The 25911-nt window shown below is 41.8% G+C and overlaps 1 protein-coding gene across 2 annotated transcripts in view; it reads left to right on the top strand.

The window, feature by feature from the left end:
• Positions 1-706: 706 nt before the first annotated feature.
• ADRA1A (adrenoceptor alpha 1A) overlaps positions 707-25911 on the top strand; it is a 103996-nt gene continuing 78791 nt past the window's right edge. For both annotated transcript variants that reach the window (XM_081516851.1, XM_081516840.1), the window contains exon 1: positions 707-1589. In XM_081516851.1, coding sequence (XP_081372977.1) covers positions 707-1589 — 883 coding nt within the window. The remainder of the gene's footprint in view (positions 1590-25911) is intronic.

The following is a 25911-nucleotide window of genomic DNA, read 5'->3' as shown; positions in this document are numbered from 1 at the left end:
GCGGCTGGTTTACACTCTGCATTTCTTTGCGCTCTTTCAGGACAACGCTGGCAAACTACGCTCCGCAGCCATCTCGCTCTTGGTGAACATTTCACATCCGCGTTTCCCCCGGCCTGCGCGTCTCGAAGCTGGAACTGTCATGAATCCAGCCACACCAAGTGTAACTGCGGGTGGGGAGAAGCGCCCAGATGCCAACGATCCCCGCCTTTGAGAGTCGACGGCAGACCAGTACTTGCTTGTGGTTTGTTGGGGGAGACTGGAGTTTTGAATTCCAATTATGTGCAGAATGCTCAAGCCTCTCACCCGGACGGAGCGGACAGTGCAGAGAAGGGGACTCCCATAATTCTGGGATTGCATTTTGCATCGCGTCTCCCTGAGTTCCGTGCTAAGGCTCGGATAGGGAGGGAGCCGGGGCCCCGGGCCAGCGCTGGGAGTGGAAAGGGTCGGCTGGCAGCTCCCCGCGCCCCTGGCCATGTCTCCTTTAAAGCCCTACCCCTTTGCGTGGCCTACTGAGGGTTTCCCGGGCTGGCCGGAGTTGCTTCCTCCCTGCATGTTCTCTCTTACCCCCAGACAACCCCAGCAGACGCGGCTCCTGGGAGCCAAGAGCTTTTGACTCCCCGCTCCCTCGCTCCCCTCCTTCGCGCCCGCCGAGGGGTGGCCATCGAGAGCCGGACTTTGCCGTCCCCGGCCCCGGGGGGCTGGGACCATGGTGTTTCTCTCCGGAAATGCCTCCGACAGCTCCAACTGCACCCACCCGCCGCCACCGGTGAACATTTCCAAGGCCATTCTGCTCGGGGTGATCTTGGGGGGCCTCATCCTTTTCGGGGTGCTGGGGAACATCCTCGTGATCCTTTCCGTGGCCTGCCACCGGCACCTCCACTCGGTCACACACTACTACATCGTCAACCTGGCGGTGGCCGACCTTCTTCTCACTTCCACGGTGCTGCCCTTCTCCGCTATCTTCGAGATCTTGGGCTACTGGGCCTTCGGCAGGGTCTTCTGCAATGTCTGGGCGGCGGTGGACGTCCTGTGCTGCACGGCTTCCATCATGGGACTCTGCATCATCTCCATTGACCGCTACATCGGCGTGAGCTATCCTCTGCGCTACCCCACCATCGTCACCCAGAAGAGGGGCCTCATGGCCCTGCTCTGCGTCTGGGCGCTCTCTTTGGTCATCTCCATCGGGCCCCTCTTCGGCTGGAGGCAGCCGGCCCCGGAGGACGAGACCATCTGCCAGATTAACGAGGAGCCGGGCTACGTGCTCTTCTCCGCTCTGGGTTCCTTCTACGTGCCGCTGACCATCATCCTGGTCATGTACTGCCGGGTCTACGTGGTGGCCAAGAGGGAGAGCCGGGGCCTCAAGTCGGGCCTCAAGACCGACAAGTCAGACTCGGAGCAGGTGACGCTCCGCATCCATCGCAAAAACGCCCCGGTAGGAGGCAGCGGGGTGACCAACGCCAAGAACAAGACGCACTTCTCCGTGAGGCTGCTCAAATTTTCCCGCGAGAAGAAAGCGGCCAAAACGCTGGGCATCGTGGTCGGCTGCTTCGTCCTCTGCTGGCTGCCTTTTTTCTTAGTGATGCCCATTGGTAAGTCTTTACATTAGCTCTTCCCCTTCTGCTATCCTAGACTCACAGTCATGGGTGGAGGAGAAAGGATCTGCATTTCAAACGGCAAAGCTAGGACGGCAGTTAGGAAAGACTTCCCTGTAGAAAAGTAAATTCTCATTCCCTTTCTGCTCCAATTTCACTTATATTAAGTCCTAGGGCACTTTTTCGACTACTGCAAAGTGGTTTCCCACGGATGCAGATTAATTATTCTTCTTAATAAGAACATCAGCTTCTGTTAATGTTTTTAAGCCTGTGTTTGACTTAAAAACATCCATCCTTGGATTTCAAGTCTCTGAGTCTCCTCCACCAGGCACTTAGGCAGGGGCAATGGAATGTCACTTTCACCTCTGCTGCTGTGGACTGCAAATTCTCTTGGCCTAAAAATAAGCATGATGCTTATCCTGAACAAACTTGTGCAATTTGATTATTAGATTAGATTATTCCTAAGGGTTAGTGAAAATGGTCTGGTTATGTTCTATGTCTGTGTTCATTTTGTTTTCTGGATTCTGTGTGGAAGAAACTATAATGAGCTACTGGCAAGAAAAAATATATCTCCAAAACAGTTTAACCTTTAAAGTATTCAACATACTGTTTCCAATAAGTAAATACATTCCCCTTTATTTTAATACTAAGTATTAAAGCAAACAATAATGTTACAGATCCATTTTTGCAAATGCTGAATGAGCTGTTGTCAAAATTAATTAGTTCATTTCTAAGTGTCAGCAAGCTGATGCACTTGGATTCATCATTTACCTCTGGAAGGCCTTCCTGACAACCCAGAATGGTTTTTTACTATTTTTAGTTTGTGAGCTCAAATGTAGACCCACACATATTGGTTATCCACTAGCTCAAGCAAACAAAAAATTACAATAAAAAGTCATTTCTTTTTACAATAAAAAGTCTTTCTGTACTTTAGGGTCAATTTACATGGCATGTACTGAAAGTCCTTGTATTGGCAACACCGTGTGGTCATTGTAGCTATTATTTTTTGAGGGCTAACTATGTTTCAGACATTGACAATTTGATATCATTAGTCCTCTCAATAACTAAGTGAGGTATATGTTATTATCCCCAAATCACAAGTCAAGGGAAGGAATTCTTCAGGTCCTAAAGCTTTGCTGTCTACTATCATAACCACTAGCCCCATGTGTCTATGAATGTAAGTTAAAATTAAAGAAAATTAGTATTCAGTTGCTTAGTCCCACTGGACCATTTCAAGTGTTTGGTAGCCACATGTGGCCAGCAGCTACTGCTTTGAACAGCAGAGATATAGAGTATTTCCATCATTGCAGGAATTTCTACCCAACACGGCCACGGAGGTGGCCCTTCCAAGTCCATTCCCTGGCCTTTCATCATTATTGCATTCTCTGCTTCTAGAATGACATCACAGCTTTGATTGTATTTATACAACCTTCTTTACCCGAGCCACTGCCTCCTTACCTATCTTCTGCATCCCATCCCTTCCTCTTGAAGTTTGCACATTTAGTTATGCATCTGTTCATCTGTCAAGTACTGTATTTATTAAGCACTTGTTCTAGACACTTAAGGTGAACAAGGCAGAAAAGTCCTTGCACTGAGATGTTTGCAATCTTTGGGGGGAAATAGACAAAAATAAACAAATATACCTTTAAAAGTCAAGGATTAACAAGCACTATTTTAAAAGTAAACAGGATAATAAGATAGAGACTGGGATGATGATGTGCTGAGTGGCATGAAGAGTCCTCTCTGAAGAGGTGATATTTGAGCAGAGACCTGACTGAAGTGAGGAGCAAGTTTTACAAAGTCTGGGAGGAAGAGTTTTCTGGGCAGAGGGAATAGCCAGTGCAGAGCTGGCAAGGAACCTGACCTGTCTTTTAGGCCAAACTATAATTTGCATATTATTCTAATTGTGATGGGAAGCCATCCAGTCAGAGGGGCTTTAGCAAGTGATTGGCTGGTCTTATATTTTTAAAGGATGGTTCTGGCTGCTGGGAGGAGTGAGGGCTGTTTCCCAGATAAAAGTTGAAACAGGGAGACCATTTAGGAGACTGTTGGAGACATCAAGGGGGAAAAGGTGGGGAAGCCCTGTACTCAGGTAAGACAGATGGGCGTGGTTCAAAGTGATCCCAGTTCAGTTCAGTCGCTCAGTCATGTCTGACTCTTTTCAACCCCATGAACCGCAGCACGCCAGGCCTCCCTGTCCATCACCAACTCCCAAACTCATGTCCGTTGAGTCAGCGATGCCATTCAACCATCTCATACTCTGTCGTCCCCTTCTCCTCCTGCCCTCAATCTTTCCCAACAGCAGGGTCTTTTCAAATGAGTCAGCTCTTTGTATGAGGTGGCCAAAGTATTGGAGTTTCAGCTTCAACATCAGTCCTTCCAATGAACACCCAGGACTGATTTCCTTTAGGATGGACAGGTTGGATCTCCTTGCAGTCCAAGGGACTCTCAAGAGTCTTCTCCAACACCACAGTTCAAAAGCATCAATTCTTCACCACTCAGCTTTCTTTATAATCCAACTCTCACATCCATACATGACTACTGGAAAAACCACAGCCTTGACTAGACGGACCTTTGTTGACAAAGTAATGTCTCTGCTTTAAATATGCTCTCTAGGTTGGTCATAGCTTTCCTTCCGAGGAGTAAGCGTCTTTTAATTTCATGGCTACAGTCACCATCTGCAGTGATTTTGGAGCTCAAAAAAAAAAATAAAGTCAGCCACTGTTTCCCCATCTATTTCCCGTGAAGTGATGGGACCGGATGCCATGATCTTAGTTTTCTGAATGTTGAGCTTTAAGCCAACTTTTTCACTCTCCTCTTTCACTTTCATCAAGAGGCTCTTTAGTTCTTCTTTAATTTCTGCCATAAGGATAGTGTCATCTGCTTATCTGAGGTTATTGATATTTCTCCCAGCAATCTTGATTCCAGCTTGTGCTTCTTCCAGCCCAGCGTTTCTCATGATATACTCTGCACATAAGTTAAATAAGTAGGGTGACAATATACAGCCTCGACGTACTCCCATTAGGCATTTATTTCAGAGGTAGAGCTGACAAGTTTGGACATAGAATATGAGAAAAAGAGAGGAGTAGAGGTAACTTCCGGGTTTGGGACCCTAACAACTGGGTAAATAGTAGTATTTCCTGAGATTGGAGAAACTAAAGAATGATGGGGTGGTAAGGGGCTGGCAGGAATGTGAAGCACAAGTGTTTATTTTATACAGTCCATGCTGAGAAGTGTCTATTAGATGCCTAAGTAGATATGTCAAGTAGGCAGTCAATACATGTCAATACATGCATGTATTTGGAGCTAAGAGGGGAAGCTGTTTATGTTTATCCAAGTTTATGATACAAACGTGGGACACATCAACATATTTCCACAGAAATGGAAGGATATGCAAGTGAGAAAGTGTGGAGAGAAAAAAGAGATGAAGACTGAGCCTTGGAGCATCCTGGTATTTGAGGGTCAGGAAAAGGAAGAGAAATAATCAGCAAAAGAAACTGAGAAGGAGTAGCCAGGGAGGTAGAAGAAGGTGATGTTCTGGAAACTGAGTGGAGATGTTTCATGAAGGCAGGAGTCATCAGCTATCACATGCAGTTGCTAGACCAAGTCAGAGGAGGACTGGGAATCCACATTGGACTTGGCCTTGTAGAGGTCTTTGGTGATATGAGGAAGTCCTGAAGGAAATGGCAACCCACTCCAGTATTCTTGCCTGGAGAATCCCATGGACAGAGGAGCCTGGTGGGCTACAGTCCATTGAGTCGCAAAGAGTAGGACACAAACTGAGCAACTAACACTTTCTTTAAGGACAGTAGTTTCAGCGGAGTGATGGAGACCAAAGCCTGATTGTGTACTTTTTTGAGAGACTGAAAGGTGAAGTGGAAGGGTTTTGCTAGACTGTGGGACAGGGAAAGGCAGTGTAGCTATACGGATCTAGAGAAAATTTTCAAAGGAGGGAGATAGGATATCATGTTTATTTTCTGATGGAAATGATGGCATAGAGAGATCCTGATGGTACAGGCAAGGGAGGAGACAAGAGGGTTTGAAAGTGATGGGGAAGCCAGGGTGTATGAGCACAGATGCAGTAGGTAAGGAGGGGAAAGGTCAAGATCACTTCCAAATACATGTATGTTCTCCATGAAATAAGACTCATGGTCATCTTAAAATTCGATGAAATTTATGTATTTTTAAAACTAAGCTGATTTTAATTTCAGAATGACTAAGAGAATAGAAAACATTCGTATTTAAAAAGCAAATACTCCTACCAAGCCAAAAGCATCATTGTGAGAGTTAAATTTTAGATGTAGATAATGCTGATGGCTTCAGCCTGGCTTTATACATCAGGAGCAAATTGTAGCCAGATAAAAGCATACATCAGCTTAATTTCTCTTTCTTTGGGTTCCCTTCTGTATAATTCTGCTCATCATTAAAAAGAAATGAACCAAATATCTTAGTGTTTATGAAAATGTCCTGTGGCATCTCTATTCCCTATTTTCAATAAATTGAGTAGGAAAGAAAAAATAATTAAGATCATCAACTAAGAGTAAGGCAGGACTAGGAAGTGATGGTAGTTTGAGGAGTAAAAGAAAATGTGAAAGATCAGTCTTTGAGGTGAGAAAGTAAATAGATTATGGAAATTTTCTGGAGTCACCAGGAGGTCCTGAGAACATGTTTGAGACTTAAGGTCATATATTTAAAGGAAGACCAATCAAGAAGACTGAATGCTGGTCTCTCACAGCTAAGAGGCTGGGAATGATAGGGAATGTTGCTGATGACTGATTATATCTAGGGGCCGAAGTAAAGAAGGGGAGACTGAAGGAACATAGGCTAGATCAGATTGTGCTGTTTGTGTGCTCAGTCACTCAGTCGTGTCTGACTCTTTGTGACCCTGTAGACTGTAGCCCATTAGGCTCCTCTGTCCATGGGATTATCCAGGAAAGAATACTGGAGTGAGTTGACATTTCCTCTTTCAGGGGATCTTCTCGACCCAGGGATCAAACCACATCTCCTGAGGCTCCCAGGTCAGATTAGGGGTCATACAGAGCCCGATAGTGGGAACAGCTCAGATAAGGATGGGTGACTGGGAGCTTGGGACTTCCAGTGGTGGCTTAGCTATCCAAGAAGATGAGCATGATAGACTGGATCTTGAGTCCATCTAGGGGAAAGGAGACTCTGGTCTTATCAGAGCTTCTCTTGTGGATCTGCTGTCTTGGGAAGCTGGCAACATTGAAATGAAAATGGGCAGAAGATCACCAAACCTACCAAATCTATGGTTGACAGTTTCTTTTTGACACCAAACAAGTAAGACATTGTTTCTTCCCAGAGTGACTGACTGTATAATAATTGCAGGCACTGTATTAGAACAAAAAGTTGACCAAAGCACAGACTGCCCTCAAGGGTCTCACAGTCTAATTAAGGAGACAAATTGAAAACAATGATCACAAATCTATGAGACTGGTCCTCAAAGTGATATTACAAATGCTAAGGAATAGAACAGTGAATGATGTCTAGAAATCACTACAGAAGCATCTAGACGTATCGCAGTTGACTAAGCAGGGACTTGAAGACTGTACTTTGTCTCGTGAGCCATCAGTAAGACGTTGTTTGTTTTTAGTAACTATCTTAAGTACATTTTTCATGCAAAATGTGGAAAGAAGAATAAATATGCCATTATGTTATTATACCCAAGGGACATGAGCTCTTAAGTAGGACAAGTAGTCTCTTGGGAAGAGAGCTTATGGGTTTGCCCTCAGCTGCCAGAGGACAGAGGGCTTGGAAACTAAAACCAGAGCAGGGGTGGGTGTACTGTGAAAAGCTGAGGGATGAAGCACCCACCTGTGCAGGAATCAGACCAGGATAATCAGGTGAGGGGGGACCTCCCATCTCATTGCTGAAGGCCTCTCTGGATTTGTGAGAAGGCTCTGTCTCCCCATGGACTCCACACTTCACTCTCTTCCCAGTTCTTCCCCACCAGGGCTGGGTTGGTTGCTGGGCTGAATAGCCTGATTACAGGTAGAAATCTGACTTTTCTGCCTTCAAGTATAAGTCTTGCTAGCCTTATCTTCTTTCAATATCCTAAATATTTGCCTGAAACTGAGAACCCCTTCAGGGGAGGGTGATCACACTTGATGTAATGATCAGTCATTTATACCTTAGAGTGAATTTTTTTAATTTTATTTTTGCTTATTTATTTTTATTATTTTTGGTTGTGCTTGGTCTTTGCTGCTGTGCAGGGGCTTTCTCTAGTTACAATGAGTGGGCTCCCCTTTGCATTGGCTTCTCTTGCTGTGGAGCATGGGCTCTAGGGCACACAGTCTTCAATAGTTGCAGCTCGTGGGGTCTAGGGCAAGGGCTCAGTTGCTCCAAGACATGTGGGATCTTCTCACACAAGGGATTGAACCCATGTCCCCTGCATTGGCAGGCAGATTCTTAACCACTGGACCACCAGGGAAGTCCTAGAGTGAATGTTCTTAGAAAATAAGTTTTGATCATGAAGGTAAATAAAGAGAATTTAAAGCTGTTAGCCTTCAACATATGAAAGAAGGAAGGGTATAAACTGTGCCTCAAGGAACCTTAAGACCTGGAGTGTGTGTTTCATCTTTGCCTATTACATTCTTTTGTCTAGAGCCAACTGGTACCAAAGGCAGTATGCTGGATGGAGAAAGTATTGACCTGAGATTTCAACCTAGGCTTTCTTTTTTCATAAAATATGGGATGTTATATGGATCAGCTGCCTAGTATAGCACCTAGCACAGAGCAAATGGCAATAAATGTTAATCTTATCTGAATTCATACGTTTCACAGATTATTACTGATATATGTTGATGTGGGATGTTGCCATGAAGAGTGGATGCCTTTGGAGGTCTGGGTAAAAGAAAGCATCAGAAAGAAGGAGATGAGGGAAGAAGCATTTACTGAACACTCGGTTATATGCATCAGAACTCTGGACACATCTGATTTAAATTCAAAACAAGTATTATTATTGTACTGAGCCATTGCTATTATCTCTGAATGAAAGGAGAGAGCACTGGGCTGAGCTGTAGTTCAGATGGACATTACTATTTGAGAATTATTTTAAAATAAAAAAAGACAGCACAGCAACATCCCTGGCAGTCCACTGGTTAAGATGCCATGCTTCCACTATAGAGTTTGTGGGTTTGATCCCTGGTCGGGGAACTAAGATCTCACATGCCACATAGTATGGCCAATTAAAAAATAATAGTTTTTAAAAAGTTTAGATGTTTTTCAAAAAAGACAGCACATGGTAAGGAAGGAGAATATGTTTTAAGATGGAGTGTCCAGGAGAAGGCAATGCAGGCAAGGTGATTACCAGGTGGAAGCAGTGAGGCAGAGTCATTTATTCATTCAGCAAAATTTCATTGAGCATCTCCTATGTGCCAGGTAGCTAGAGAATCCCTGGAGATAAAGACAAATCCTTGCCCTAGTGGAGCTGAAAATCTGCACAATTCAATACATAGCAAGTTTCAGATGGTGATATGTGAAAAGTAGCAAGAAAAAGGGGTGAGTGCACCTAATGACATAGAATGATGCTTGTGGATGCCCAGGCCAGTTAGAAATTGCATTTCTTTGCTGCAGGTACAAAAGAACAGGCCCCTGATTCTTATGGAATGACTGACTTCTGAGAGATAATGGTGTGGAGAGAATCTAAACTTTAAGATAAGAGGCCAGTTTTTCAGTTGCTCTAGCTGCATCACGTAGGTAGGTGTGTGTGTGAAGTCATGTCCAATTCTTTGCGACCTCATGGACAGTGGTCCCCAAGCTCCTCTGTCCATGGGATTTCCCAGGCAAGAATATTGGAGTGAGTTGCTAGTTTCTTCTCCAAGGATTATCATTTCCTTCTCCAGGGGATCTTCTTGACCCAGGGATCGAACCCACATCCCTTGCATCTCCTGCATTGGCAGGCAGGTTCTTTACCAGCTGAGCCATGGGGAAAGCCCCTTGCTATACCACAAATCACCTCAAAACATAGTAACTTAAGGCAACAATCCTTCTATGGCCTGTGACTATAGGGCAGTTATGAGTCAAGGTCTAGTTTATTGGGCTGTTGGGATGTTAGAATTGGCGGCCGCTCTTCCTCCAGTAGTTGAGGCCCACTCTCCTGCAGTGTGGCGGTTCTCTCCAAGAGAATCGGGGCAGAAACTGCCAGGCTTCTGAAGCACAAGACCCAGACCTGGCCCAGGGTCACTGCTGCCTCATTCTGCAGGAAAACCAAGTCACTGAGGCCAGTATACCTTCAAGGAGAGGGAAACAGACTCACCTCCTGATGGGAGAGCAGATTCACAAAGGGAGGAGGGGATTATTGCAACCATCTTCCTCACAACTGTATCAGGCAGCATTTTTCATTCATCTTCCAGTTACTTATCGAGAATGTCCCATATATTGGGCTTTATGAAATGTAACCATGTAAAAACAACGTGGGTGTTTGCCTTCCTGCAGGCTTCTAATCTCCATGAGGAGATAGACATGAATCAGACAACCACACAAAAACACCAAAACTGTGTACAAGGAAGAGGTTGGAGTGGTACCTTGGAGATATGTACTGTGGAGAAGAGTGACCCTGGGCAAGAGGGTAGAATAGGTTTGCTGGGAAGGAGAGCTTGACCTTCTTGACCTTGACCTTTGGGGCTGAGATCTGTAGACCAAGGAGCCGTTTATTGGCTCAAAGGAGACTGGAGGGAATGGGATGGATAAAGACTCTGATAAGACTGGACTGAAGCTGGAGAAAAAGGGAGCTAACCACATAAGCCTGTAGGGTCATTTTTATGAGTTTGTGTTTTTATTTGAAGATGACCAGGAACAAGGATGACATGATCAAGTTTATGTTTTAAATTATCAGAGGCTTAGTGAAAAGAAGACTGGCTAGACCAGTTGGGAGACATTGACCCAGGACAGGTGAGAGATACACTGCCAGATAGGATCCTTCTCACTCGAGGTTGAAAATATTTATTTCCACGAGCTGCCACAGAGTTCTCAAATGCCTCTTCTGTCATTGCCTCCAGAGCAGATTTACGAGAAAAGCTTTCTCTGATCACAAATAGTCTAACCAGACTTGGCTTTAAATTAATTGTGGCTCTTTCCACAAGACGAATCTGTCTTTGGAGATTTACCATCATATTCAAAAGAATGTGCCTCAGGCTCAGAAGACGTCTATGATGAGTTCTAACAAAGCTTGGAACAATAGCTGACTCTTTCAAACCAGCTGCATACAGGCAAGTCAGTACTCTGAAAGAGACACCACTTAGTGACCTAGGTATTGCTGTGTTTTCTTATCTCATGGTTTCAGGTTCAGGCGGGAGGATTTTTCCTAAGGCATTTTCCTCATTGGATAGGTTCACCGTCTTTTAGTCCTTTAACTTGGTTTTCCATCTGGACATATGTATAGTGGCTTTTCATCTTGAAACTGCATTTTTCTTTACTATTTGAAATCCCCCCCCCATATTTTTATATTTGAAATCCACTCCCCCCATATCAGTCATTTCTATTTCAATTTTGTATTGTGAAATAGCTCATCTGAGCTCTTTGGCCACTTTTTTGTTAAGCCACTGAGTTTTACTTCTTTTCCATTTGTAAGTTTATTGTATACATTGACCATATTAATCACTTATTACTGTATATCCTGGGTTGCCAGTTTTCTCATGCTGTATTCAGACATGCTGAGAAAATATAACTTCTTTACTTTTCAAAAACTGATGTGATCTTTTTCATGAACTCCCAGGGGAGACATACACACACACACACACACACACACACACACACACACACACACACACACACACACACACACACACACACACAAACACACTTTTAGTTAAACCCAGTAACTTAGGTACTCATATCTCATGGTGATTTTTAGTTTCCAGCACTGGGGATGTTGTTTTAGTCTAGTGGCTGGCCCCAGGTGCCAGTCCCTAGCCATCGCTGTCCCCGATGAGTCTGAGGGTGCTCACCCGCAGACAGTTGCCCCACTTGATGACCCAGCCCACTTAAGTCTCTACAGGTTTATCTGTTTTGCCTCCATTTGGTTCCTGGCTGGGGTGATGCTTGTTCTATTGCCATTGGCCAAGGAGTCAGTTTGTCTGTAACAGCCCGCGTGGTCACTGTTCGCAGGCTCCTGAGCTAAACTCTCAATGATGTTTCATCATTGTCTGGAGGCATGGAGAGCCCTATGGGTTCCTCCAAGTCCACACCACTCACACCATACCTCACCATACCTCACCACACCACACCACACCACTCCGTACTACACCACACCACACCATTCCACACCACACCAAACATTTTGTGCCAACCCACACCTACTCTTCTGCACCCAGCCACACAGGCTGTGACTTTAGCAGATGTAATGGCCCTCTTGTGTCATCTCCCAGATGCCAGGATGGAGAGTGGGAAAAGGCACCTTCATTTCCACTTCTGTCTTCTTAAAAGCCTCTGCAGTGCTTGTCAAGAGGGAAGTTCGGGAACTCCAGGCTTTCTCTTTTCACTCCCTCCTTCCCCACTTCCCACCACTGTCCACCTGTGGAGGATAGATACAGAAAGCTTTCCCTTCCTTTTTCTGGCTAAAAGGGACCCTCCTTTGAACCACATACTCCTCCTTCTCCATGCAGGCAGAGAGAGGTATAGGTTTACTAAAAAGGGAATAAAGATGATGGATATTGAGCAATTTTATAATCTTTATACAAATTTAGCAACTATTCTTCTCATTGATTTTATCCTTTTTGTCCTTTTACAAAGACATAGACTTTTAAAATTTTTATGTAGTCTCATATTTTAATGTTTCTTCATGGATTGTGCCTTCTAAGGGACACTTGGAGAGATCTTCCCCCATGTAACTCAGATAACCTCTATTTTCTCCTAGTTCTTTTAGAGCATCATTTATCATCTACCTGGAATTTAGTTTTGTATTTTGGTAGGTGATGTCTAACTGTGTTTATGTTGAAATGGCTAGCCAGATATTCTTTTTTTTAAAGATTTTTACGTGGACCATTTTTAAAGTCTTTATTGAATTTGTTACAATATTGCTTCTGTCTATGTTTTGGTTTCTTAGCCCTGAGGTAAGTAGGATCATTGCTCCCTGACCAGATTGAACCCACATCCCCTTCGCATTCAAAGGCGAAGTCTTAACCAATGGACCACCAAGGAAGTCCCTAGCTAGATACTCATGAAAGACTTTTTGAATAATCTATCCTTTCCCATCTTCTTTGGGAAACTACCTTTGTTACATTAGGAAGAATCTTGAATCTGTTTTGGAACTCCCACTTCTGTTACATTTATCTGTCTCTCTGCTATTAGTGCTACATTATTTTAGCTTCTGTGGTTTCATAATACACTTTCATATTTTTGGGGTGGAGGCACCTGGATGAATATTATTTTTCAACATTATTTTGTCTGTCTTTGAAAGCCTGAGCTCATTTTGTCAAGTTACATCTCCTACTCCACCAACACCACTGTACACATACATGCTCTCACACATACGTACACAAATCCTGTCACATGTTATTCATAATTTTTGGATACACAAATCCTGTCACATGTTATTCACAATTTTTGGATATATAGATCAATTTGAAAGGCACCATCTTTATCACACTGAGACCTCCTGTTAAGAAATATGACATATGTAAGTCAAATATACTTTAATAAAAAATATAACATTTCTCCATTTACTTTCCAAATTATTTTTTGACTATTGTTTACACTTTCCTTTTAATCACACTTACTAACATGTTCTTGAAAAATGATTGTTACAAAGAAGTTAGGAAATACTGCTTTGGTATTTCATCATTAGATATGACACTGTTGGTTTTTAGATCAATATCCTTCATCATCTCAAGGAATTATCTTTCTAAAGTTTATAGAACAATTTTATCAAAAATGATTTTTTAATTTTATCAAATGTTGCCTTTTTAATATGCATCAATATAATATTTTTCATTGACATTGATTGAGTTGATAAATTTTATTTCTTAATAATAAGCAATCATGTATTCTTGGATTAAATTCTAGCTGATCAGTGGTATTATTCTTTTTTATGTTGCTACATTCTATGAAATATTTTATTTCTGGTTTGGATCTGTATTTCTATGTGAAATGAATTTATTTTTTTATTTTACAGTGGTGTTTTTGTTGTTTTTTTGGTTTCAAGATTATGTTAACTTTATAAAATGAATTGCGACACTTTTCTTTTTTTTCTACTATCTGTAACAATTTAAATAGCATAAGAATTATGTATTCCTTGAAGGTCTGAAAGAACTTGCCCATAAAACATCTGGGTATAGCACCTTTTATGGAAGCAGCTCTTGGAGACTGTTTTCTATTTCTTCCATGGATAGTGGTCTATTCTGATTGTCAGATTTGATAATCTTTGTTTTCTTCTTTTCTATTTTCCTTCTTATTGAGGTCCTACATTTTAGCACAGAATTCTACATGAAATTCTGTTATTTTTTCATTTCTTTTCAATCTCTCTTATTTTGTACACCATCTACTTATGTTTTCTCACTTTTTGCCTTCACAGAGGTGTCTTGAAAGATTGTTCATTTCATTAGTTTTTTTCAGAGAACCCACATCCTGGATTTATTAATCATTTTTCTCTGTTGTCCAGGGCACTAATTTAAGCTCTAGACATTTCTTTTGTTTTTCTGGTTGTATTTTGTTCTTTGATGTTAACGAGCAGAATGTTTGGTTCACGTATTTTAATTTTTCCTGTCTAAGATTAAAAATGACCAAAGTTGTTCATTTTCTTCCCTGCAACTTGAGTTTCTTGCCTTATGTTTTGCTAGGCAGTGCTCTCATCCAGCTCTTTTTCCTCTGTTTGTAGCTCCTTAGTCCTATATGAACTGAGGAGGATTTCTTGTATTGTTGTTGGTGTTGCTTGTTAATTTGAACAGTAATTGGTGTTTTTATCCCCTACTTTTTTGTTGTTGTTGTATTATTTTTATTGCAAAATTTCACTTATGTGATTGTGATTATCAAAACTATTATATTATTTATTGTCACTACTTTTCAAAAAATATTAAAAACAAACATTATCTAGAGTTCTATGTTTCAAAAAAGTAGAAACTATTTAGAAGATAAAAATATATAAACCTATAGGCTGTTTGAACACTAGACCTAAGGAGGATATTGTTTATTTTGCCTTTTTTTAAAGCTTGTTTATTTTTAATTGGAGAATAATTGCTTTACAATATTATGTTGGTTTCTGCCATACATCAACATGAATCAGCCATAAGTATACATATGTCCCCTCCCTCTTGTACCTCCTTCCCACCTCCCACCCCATCCCACCCCTTTAGGTCATCACAGAGCACCGGGTTTGAGCTCCTTGTTTCATACAGCAAATTCCCACTGGTTATCTGTTTTGCATATGGTAATGTATATATTTCAATGCTACTCTCTCAATTTGTCCCATCCTCTCCTGCCCCACTGTGTCCACAAGTCTGTTCTCTTATCTCTGCATCTCCATTGCTGCTCTGCAAATAGATTCATCAGTACCACCTTTCTAGATTCCATATATATGTGTTAGTATGCATTTGTTTTTCTCTTTCTGACATACCTACTGTGTATCATAGGCTTTAGTTTCATCCACCTCATTAGAACTGACTCAAATGTGTTCATTTTTATGGCTGAGTAATATTCCATTGTATATATGTACCACAACTTCTTTTTCCATTCATCTCTCAGTGGACATCCAGGTTGCTTCCATGTCCTAGCTATTGTAAATAGTTCTGCAGTGAACATTAGGGTACATGTATTGTTATCAGTCAATTATAACTGATAACGATACATGCACCCTAATGTAGTGGGATTGTTGGGCCGTATGGTGGTTTTTTATCCCCTACTTTTAAAAACCAATTTCAGATTTACTGCATTGTGGTCAAAGAATGTAAACCCAATAATTTCTAGCTTCTGAAATGTATTAGCTTTTTAAATTACTTGATATATGATCAATAATTAGCACATTTAATAGATTGAATGTTGATAAGATATATTTTAATGTTAACAGTGGTGTTTTTGAGATCTTTATCCATTATTTATTATCTTTATCTCTACTTTGTCAGTCAAGAGAGGTGTGGTAAACCTTCCTACTGCTACGGTAAATAATTCTTCCAATTCTTTCTTATATTTTTAACAAGTTTTGCTGTAAGTATGTTGATGTAGATGCCTAATGCTAGAAAGATTAAGTCAATAATACCTTCATTTAAAGAGAGGCTTTTGTCCTGTTTATTTTTCCTTGATATGTACATTTTTAAAAATTAATATTGCAGTCTCTAACATATTTTTATTTGCATTGTCAACATACCTTTGCCCGTATTTTTATATATCAGATTGTGTATCTTGCATCAGATGGATTTTTCAGAGTCTGTGTGTCTAATCTGGATGTTATTCTCTTAGTAAAAATTTAACTAATTTCTATTGATTATAACAGATACATTCGGATTGATTTTGTCTTCTGGTTTTATGCTTTCTGGCTTTATACTTTCTTACTTTTCTTTGTTTTCTGCCTCTTAAAAACTAGGGCCATTTTATTCTTTGCTTTTTAAATTCTGCAGTATTTTGGAATTTTAAATTCTATTACCAGATCATCTTTGAGCTTTTGAAAAACATTTTTTAAGCCTTCATTTCTCAAACAGCCATTTCCATCTCCCACATTTGCCCATATAAGGGAGGAAGCTTATCACACCTATTTTCCCTTCTTCCAGAAACCTGCATACAATTTTGTGTTTTAAATGTAGTTTATTGCTATTAAATGTTTACATTTCCTATCCTGTCTTTTGTATCTTTCTATAATTTAGTTTAGTAATACAAATAGTCCTCCTATTATACACTATGATTTACTCAGAGCTCTGGATTTTGCTTTATCTACCATGTGGAACAGGGACCAGCAAACTATGGCCTATTTTCGTAAATAAAGCTTTAGTGCAACACAGCCATGTACATTTGTTTACAAATCATCCATGGCTGCTTCCATGCTATAGTGGCAGAGTTGAGTAGCTGCTCAAGAGACTGCTTGGCCCACAAGGTTTAAAATACTTGCTGTTATATTAAAGAAGAGTATAATGCCAAATAAATTTTGATCAATAAAGATGTTGGAGAAGGAAATGGCAACACACTCCAGTATTCTTGCCTGGAAAATCCCAGGGACAAGGAAGCCTGGCGGGCTACAGTCCATGGGGTCGCAAAAGAGTCGGACATAACTTAGCGATTGAATAATAAGGTTGTAAGCCAAACACATTTTTTAAGCCCATATATGTCTGAGCCTAAACACATAAAAGACAACCTCTCTGAGTACAGAACTTGAATTATGTATTTTTTTAATTTCAAAATACTATTGTTTACTCCTCTGTCTCTTGGTATTTAGTGCTTTATAAGTAATTTGAGGCCGACTTGATTATTCGTTTTTCTTTTTCCTCAAGTGTTCTTTTTATTTATGTGTTTATTTTCAAACCAAGGTATTTATAGATTTTTTTTCCCCTAATCAGATTTATAAATGTCCCCTGGACATTTCTGGTACGGTGGTAACTCTCATTATTATTGCCTGAAACCCCATGCTCGTTTTTTTTTTTCGGTCCTGAAGATAAAGATAGAATCTTTGGGTGATTACTTCGTCTGCTTTATTCTTTCTCTTGGAATGCATATTAGCCCTGTTTTGGATCTCCTCTGTCTGCCCCCTTTTCTTTTGCTTTTTTGCTCATATTAGGCATCTTTTCGCTATTTTCCTCTGACTTCCAAGTTTCTCAAGTCTGTGTTCTACTATGTCTAGTTAGCCTTAGTAACAAGCTACCTCTACCTCCTTCCCTCCAATTCAATACATTTTATTGGCACACTGTTCCATCTTCATTATTGCCTACACTTAATTTGTAAACCCAATAGCTCAATGGCACCCCACTCCAGTACCCTTGCCTGGAAAATCCCATGGATGGAGGAGCCTGGTAGGCTACAGTCCATGGGGTCGCTAAGAGTTGGACACGATTGAGCAACTTCACTTTCACTTTTCCCTTTCATGCACTGGAGAAGGAAATGGCAACACACTCCAGTATTCTTGCCTAGAGAATCCCAGGGACGGGGGAGCCTGGTGGGCTGCCGTCTACGGGGTCGCACAGAGTCGGACACGACTGAAGTGACTTAGCAGCAGCAGCAGCAGCTCCTTAAATGTCATTTCAGTGTGACACAGAGATTTCCTTCCCTATCACTGTTTTTTTCCTTAATTTTTATTGGAATATAGTTGATTTACAATCTTGTACTACTTTCTGCTGTACAGCAAAGTGAAACAGTTTTACATATACATATATCCACTCTTCTAAAAATTGTTTTCTCATATAGGTCATTACAGAGTAATGAGTAGAGTTTCCTGTGCTATATAGTAGGTCCTTATTAGTTATCTATTTCAAATATAGTAGTGTGTATGTGTCAATCTCAATCTCCCAATTTATCCCTCCCTCACTTACTCCCTAGTAACCACGTGTTATTTTCTACACCTGTAACTCTGATTTTGTTTTGTAGATAAGTTCATCGGTACCCTTTTTTTAGATTCCACATATAAGTAATATCACATGATATTTGTCTTTCTCTGTCTGACTTGGTATAGCAATCTCTAGGTCTATCCACATTGCAGCAGATGGCATTATTTTGGTCTTTTAACGGCTGTGTAATATTCCATTGTATATATGTACCACATCTTCTTTATCCATTCCTTTGTTGATGGACATTTAGGTTGTTTCCATGCTGGCTGAGCAACTAACACTTTCTTTCTGGGCTTCCCTGGTGGTACAGAGGGTAAAGAATCTGCCTGCAGTGCAGGAGACCCAGATTCGATCCCTGGGTTGAGAAGATCCCCTGGAGAAGGGAATGGCAACCCACTTCACTATTCTTGCCTGGGAAATCCCAGGGCAGAGGAGACTGGTGAGCTCTGGTCCATAGAATCTCAAAGAGTCAAGCACGACTAAGCGACCACTAATTGGATATTGTAAACAGTGCTGCAATGAACTTTGAGGCATATGTATCTTTTTGAGTTATGGTTTTGTCAGGGTATATGCCCAGTAGTGGGATTGCTGGATCATATGGTAACTCTATTTTCAGGCTTTTAAGGAACCTCTATTCTGTTTTTCATAGTGACTATACTATTTTACATTCCCACCAACAATGTAGGAAGGTTCTCTTTTCTCCACACCCTCTTTAGCATTTATTATTTGTCGATTTTTTGATGATGGCCCTTCTGACCAGTGTGAAGTGATACCTTATTGTGGTTTTGATTTGCATTTCTCTAATAATTAGTGATGCTGAGCATCTTTTCCTGTGCTTTTTAACCATTTGTTTTCTTTGAAGAGATGTCTATTTTGGTTCTTCTGCCCATTTCTTGATTGGTTTGTTTGTTTTTGTGATATTGAGCTGCACAAGCTCTTTGTATATTTTGGCAATTAATTCCACATTGGTTGCTTCATTTGCAAATATTTTCTCCCATTCTGAGGATTGTCTTTTCATTTTGTTCCCTGTCACTCTTTTGAAAGTGGAGTTTTATACCTGAGGATCTCTGATTCCTCAGATCAATCTCATCTACTGAACAGCTGAATCTTTTCACGTGAACAGTAATTCTCTTTTTGTTCAACCTCACAAGGGTGACTTAATAATAACATTTGAAATGGGCTCCATTTGGAATTGGTTGGGTCCCAGTCCAAACCTTTCAGACCCAGATTAAGGGACTTTGCAGGTGGCGCTAGTGGTAAAGAACCCGCCTGCCAATACGGGAGACGTAGGAGATTCGAGTTCAATCCCTGCATCGGGAAGATCCCCTGAAGGAAATGGCAGCCCACCCCAATGTTCTTGCCTGGAGAATCCTATGGACTGAGGAGCCTGGTGGGCTACAGTCCATGGGGTCACAAAGAGTCGGACATGACTGAAGCCACTTCACACTCACATGAGGGGTGAAGGAAAAGAATTGTCATTTGCCAGATTCTTGATCTGTTTATCCATAGGGAGCAGAGGAGACAGAAGGACAAGTGTTCACTTTTGCCCAGCAGAGGACAAGAGTCCTTGTCCTCTTTGGTTGACACAGTGAGTGCAATGGCCTCTCCTCCACACGGCATGACTGTCTCCCTGGGATCAATGTCCCAAGAGCCTCCCTTTAGTTGTTGGCTGGTCTTGATGGGAAAACTGAGAGATTTCCCATCTTGTGTGGACCTTGGCATCAGTAGTCTAATTAGACACTCAAGTGCAGTTGACATTTGTCTTTGAAAAGCTGCCCTGACTCTGCCTAGATCTCCAGGATCTGCTATTCCAAGCCTCTGGGGGTGTCACCCAGCAGCAACTGGGAGCCATCTTCCCTTCATCCTGGTTTTTGAGGTAAACTGAGGACTCCATCCTTCATTCAGGCTGGTGGTGACCAAACTAGTTTCCAGAAATCTCTGAGGTTCTGCCTTATGTGTATGACTCTTTCTTAGGGTTTTCAGTAGTGATATAAAATTTCACCTATTTGTGTATCCTTTTAGATTTTTTAAAATATTTATTTATTTGACTGCAATGAATCTTAATTGTGCCACACAGGCTCTTGGATTTGTTAAGAATTTAGAAAGGGGATCAGGAGGTTCACTGTGAGCCACACATCCCTGCCTCAGCCTTGGCACCTTTTCAGGTTCAAGTGTGCAGCAGAAATGAAAATCAATGGACCTGTGATCATTTCCTTTGGTTTCATGTAAGTTTGTGGTTCAAGGAAGAGCAGTCAGAGGGAGATACCTATGGGATCAGGCAGGGCAGAGACTGTGTAGGTCAGTAGGCTGAGCTTTCACTTGATCACAAGAGGTGGAGATGAAATCATGTGAAGGGCTGTTGTCTGTGTGTGTGTGCTCAGTCAACTCAGTCGTTTCCGACTCTTTGCAATCCCATGGACTGTAGCCCACCAGGTTCCTCTGTCCATGGAATTCTCCAGGCAAGAATAGTAGAGTGGGTTGCCATGTCCTTCTCCAGGAGATCTTCCCAACCCAGGGATCAAACCTATGTTTCCTACATTGTCAGGAGGATTCTTTAACACTGGGAAGCAAGAAATGAAGGAGTTTATGTAAGGGATATGAAGAGCGGTTGCCCTAGGCAGCTCAAGCTGTTGAAACAGAACACCATAGACCAGGTGTCTTAAACAACAGATATTTACGTCTTACAGTTTTGAAGCCTGGGAAGTTTGAGGTCAGGGTACACTACAGTCAGGTTCTCCTGAGGGCGCTCATCCTTGTTCACTGACAGCCAGGTTCTTGCTCTGTCTCGCAGGACAGAGGGCGAGCTGGCTCTGGTCCCTTCATCTCCTTTTAAGAACACAGATCCCATCACAGGAGCTCCGCCCTCATGGCCTCATCCAAACCTAATTACTCCCAAAGCGGAGGCCCACCTCCAAATGCCATCACAGTGAGGGTTAAGGTTTCAACAAATGGGGAGAGGGAAGGGACACAAGGATTCAGTCCATCTCAGTGGTGCTTGTGGCCACTTCCTGCCTCTAGTTTAATTTCTAGAACAAGCCTGTAAGCTAGAAGCCACTGGGCTTACGTAGAGAAGTGGAAACCAAGGCATGACAGGGAGGAAGTGACCTCTTGCTGGAGTTGTCTGGCTGCCCTCCTGGAATAGAGGAAGGCGCTCTGGCCATGAGTTTAAAAGCCCTGGGTTCCATCTCCTCATCTATAGAAAATGGGGCTTGTGTGGGACCAGTAGCTTTCGGGCTTCTCGACTTCACAATTTCTGGTTCCAATGAAATCCTTTTCAGACACCCAAGATATAAAATGGTTAAAAGTGGCACTGAGCCCATGAAAGTGGTCAGGGGACTCGGAGTCCTGGATGCTGAACCCTCACCTTCCCACCAGGAGTGGTTGGTGGGGCGTCTGGAGCACTGATTGCTCTCTGTTCTAATGGATCTGATTCCAGGCTCAGTAAGTGGTATCAGAAGAAGTTCTGGAAGGAATTCAGTCTGCATTTTCAAACGAGCAGGAGGGAAAGTTGACAAAGGGCACATCAGCTGTCATTATTCTGGAATGCTGGCAGAGCCGTCGTCTTTGCCCAAAAAGGGTTTGAGAAGAGAACATTGCACGCTAACTTTGTTTCTTTTTTTTATGCTCTCCGCATTTAGCTTATCGTCGGGGCATTTAGTTGCCAGTGAGAAGCCTGCTGTTTACAAATTGGCTGTGTAGTTTGAGCCCATGTGATGAGAAATGTTTCAGAAGTTTACCTGCCATCTGCAGTCATTCACTTTGTAAAATGATTTCACTGTCATCATAACTAAAGGACAATCTCAGAAATGGATTTTTTTTCCCCAGAGGAAACTCTAGGAGAGGACAAAACCCCAGAGTAACAAATTACTCCTAAAGAAGTTATTGGAGAAGGAAATGGCAACCCACTCTAGTATTCTTGATTGGGAAATCCCATGGACAGAGGAAACTGGCAGGCTGTAGTCCATGGGGTCGCAAAATAGTCAGATGCAACATAGCAGCTAAACAACAGTAAAGTTACAGCAGTTGTTCTCAACCAGGGGTGATTTTGACTCCCAGGGAATGTTTGGCAATGTGTGGGGACATTTTTAATTGTCACAATGTCTCAGCTGGGGTGAGAGATGCTATTGGCATCTTTGAATAGAGGCCAGGGATGCCGCTAAACATGGTACAATGTGCAAGACAGCCCCACAACAAAAAGGTATCCAGCCCCAAATGACAACGTTGCCAAGACTGATTAGTAGTTTATATTAAAAGAATTCCTAAAATCAATCAAACTCTTTAGAAACACCACATTTAAAGCAAAAATTATTTTTATTATGATTCACACTTTTAATTGTATTTCCAATATCTTGGCTAGTGATTTTAAAAAAAGCAAGCAAAAAAGGTTTCATGTACCTACCACCAGTATATGAGGGTTCCAATTTCTCTACATCCTCACATTGGTAGGATTTCTCACATCCTCACATCCTTCTTCCCTTTTTACAATCTTTTAATTATAACCATCCTAGTGGACATAAAGTAGTATCTCATTGTGGTTTTGATTTGCATTTCTCTAATGAACTGAACTGAACTGGACTGAATGACAAAAGAAGTTGAACATCTTTTCATGTGCTTGTTGGCCATTTGTGTATCTTCTTTGACATAAAGTCTATTCAAGTCCCTTCAGTCAGTTCAGTTCAGTCGCTCAGTCGTGTCTGACTCTTTGCGGCCCCATGACTCACAGCACGACAGGCTTCCCTGTCCATCACCAACTTCCGGAGTCTACCCAAACCCATACCCATCGAGTTGGTGATGCCATCCAGCCATCTCATCCTCTGTTGTCCCCTTCTCCTCCTGCCCCCAATCCTTTCCAGCATCAGGGTCTTTTCCAATGAGTCAACTCTTCGCATGAGGTGGCCAAAGTATTGGAGTTTCAGCTTCAACATCAGTCCTTCCAACGAGCACCCAGGACTGATCTCCTTTAGGATGGACTGGCTGGATCTCCTTGCAGTCCAAGGGACTCTCGAGAGTCTTCTCCAACACCACAGTTCAAAAGCATCAATTCTTTGGTGCTCAGCTTTCTTCACAGTCCAACTCTCACATCCATACATGACTACTGGAAACACCACAGCCTTGACTAGATAGACCTTTGTTGGCAAAGTAATGTCTCTGTTTTTTAATATGCTATCTAGGTTGGCCGTAACTTTCCTTCCAAGGAATAAGCGTCTTTTAATTTCATGGCTGCAATCACCATCTGCAGTGATTTTGGAGCCCAAAAAAATAAAGTCTGACACTGTTTCCACTGGTTCCCCATCCATTTCCTATGAAGTGATGGGACCGGATGCCATGATCTTAGTTTTCTGAATGTTGAGCTTTAAGCCAACTTTTTCACTCTCCTCTTTCACTTTCATCAAGAGGCTTTTTAGTTCTTCTTCACTTTCTGCCATAAGGGTGATATCATCTGCATATCTGAGGTTATTGATATTTCTCCCGGCAATCTTGATTCCAGCTTGTGTTTCTTCCAGCCCAACGTTTCTCATGATGTACTCTGCATATAAGTTAAATTTGCCCATTTTTAAATTAGAATTTGCCTTTTTGTAGGTGAGTTGTAGGAATTCTTTATATATATAGGATACTAGAACCTTATGAGATATATGACTGGCAAGTGTTTGTCTCATTCTGTGGGTTGTCCTTTCACTTTCTTGATAGTACCCTTTGATGCACAAATGTCTAATTTTTATGAAGACCAATTTGCCTAATTTTCCTTTTGTTGCTTGTGCTTTTAGTGCCATATCTAAGAAAACATTGTCTGATCCAGGTCACAAAGAATTATTCCTAACCTTCTAAGAGTTTTTCATTTTAGCACTTATAAGTAAGCCTTTGATCCGTTTTAAGTTAATTTTTATGTATGGTGTGAGATAAGATTCCAACTTCATGTGGAAATTCAGTTGTCCATCACCACTTGCTGAAGAGACTATCCTTTTCCTAATGAAATGATCTTGATGTCCTTGTTGAAATTCAATTGACTATAGAATATGGGTCATTTCCGGACTCTCTCTTACATGTTTCATGTGTCTGTTAATCTTATGCCAATACCAAACTGTTTTGATTACTGTATCTTTGTAATAGTTTTGAGATTGCTCAGTTCAGTTCAGTTCAGTCACTCAGTCGTGTCCAATGCTTTGCGACCCCATGGGCTGCAGCATGCCAGGCCTCCCTGTCCATCACCAATTCCTGGAATTTGCTCAAACTCATGTCCATTGAGTAGGCGATGCCATCCAACCATCTCATCTTCTGTCATCCCTCTCTCCTGCTGCCTTCAATCTTTCCCAGAATCAGGGTGTTTTCCAGTGAGTAAGCTCTTCACATCAGGTGACCAAAGTATTGGAGTTTCATCTTCAGCATCAGTCCTTCCAATGAATATTCAGGACTGATTTCCTTTAGGATGGACTGGTTGGATCTCCTTGCTGTCCAAGCTGTCCAAGGGACTCTCAAGAGTCTTCTCCAACACCACAGCTCAAAAGTATCAATTCTTCAGTGCTCAGCTTTCTTTATAGTCCAACTCTCACATCCATACATGACTACTGGAAAAACCATAGCTTTGACTAGACAGACCTTTGTCAGCAAAGTAATGTCTCTGTTTTTTAACATGCCTTCTAGGTTGGTCATAGCTTTTCTTCCAAGGAGCAAGCATCTTTTAATTTCATGGCTGCAGTCACCATCTGCAGTGATTTTGGAGCCCCCAAAAATAAACTCTCTCACTGTTTCCATTGTTTCTCCCTCTATTTGCCATGAAGTGATGGGACCAAATGCCATGATCTTAGTTTTCTGAATGTTGAGCTTTAAGCCAACTTTTTCACTCTCCTCTTTCACTTTCATCAAGAGGCTCTTTAGTTCCTCTTCACTTTCTGCCATAAGAGTGGTGTCATCTGCATATCTGAGGTTATTGATATTTCTCCCAGCAATCTTGATTCCAGCTTGTGCTTCATCCAGCCCAGCATTTCTTATGATGTACTCTGCATATAAGTTAAATAAGCAGGGTGACAATATACAGCCTTGACGTACTCCTTTCCCTATTTGGAACCAGTCTGTTGTTCCATGTCCAGTTCTAACTGTTACTTCTTGACCTGCATACAGATATCTCAGGAGGCAGGTAAAGGGGTCTGGTATTCCCATCTCTTGAAGAATTTTCCACATTTTGTTGTGATCCATACAGTCAAAGGCTTTGGCATGGTCATAAAGCAGAAGTAGATGTTTTTCCAAATTTGCTGGCATATTGAGTGCAGCACTTTCACAGCATCATTGTTTAGGATTTGAAATAGGTCAACTGGAATTCCATCACCTCCACTAGCTTTGTTCGTAGAGATGCTTCCTAAGGCCCACTTGACTTTGCATTCTAGGATGTCTGGCTCTAGGTGAGTGATCACACCATCATGGTTATCTGGGTCATGAAGATCTTTTTTGGATAGTTCTTCTGCGTATGCTTGCCACCTCTTCTTAATAGCTTCTGCTTCTGTTAGGTCCATACCATTTCTGTCCTTTATTGTGCCCATCTTTGCATGAAAAGTTCCCTTGGTATCTCTAATTTTCTGGAAGAGATCTCTAGTCTTTCCCATTCTACTGTATTCCTCTATTTCTTTGCATTGATCACTGAGGAAGACTTTCTTTTCTCTCCTTGCTATTCTTTGGAACTCTGCATTCAAATGGGTATATCTTTCCTTTTCTGCTTTGCCTTTCACTTCTCTTCTTTTCACAGCTATTTGTAAGGCCTCCTCAGACAACCATTTTGCCTTTTTACATTCCTTTTTCTTGGGGATGGTCTTGATCACTGCCTCCTGTACAATGTAACAAACCTCCATCCATAG

This window comes from Giraffa tippelskirchi, chromosome 1 (assembly GCF_054371585.1).
Source record: "Giraffa tippelskirchi isolate mGirTip1 chromosome 1, T2T-mGirTip1v1.2.pri, whole genome shotgun sequence".
NCBI classification, from domain to species: Eukaryota; Metazoa; Chordata; class Mammalia; order Artiodactyla; family Giraffidae; genus Giraffa; species Giraffa tippelskirchi.
The sequence above is the reverse complement of the archived record's forward strand: the minus strand, read 5'-3'. Positions and strand labels throughout refer to the sequence as shown.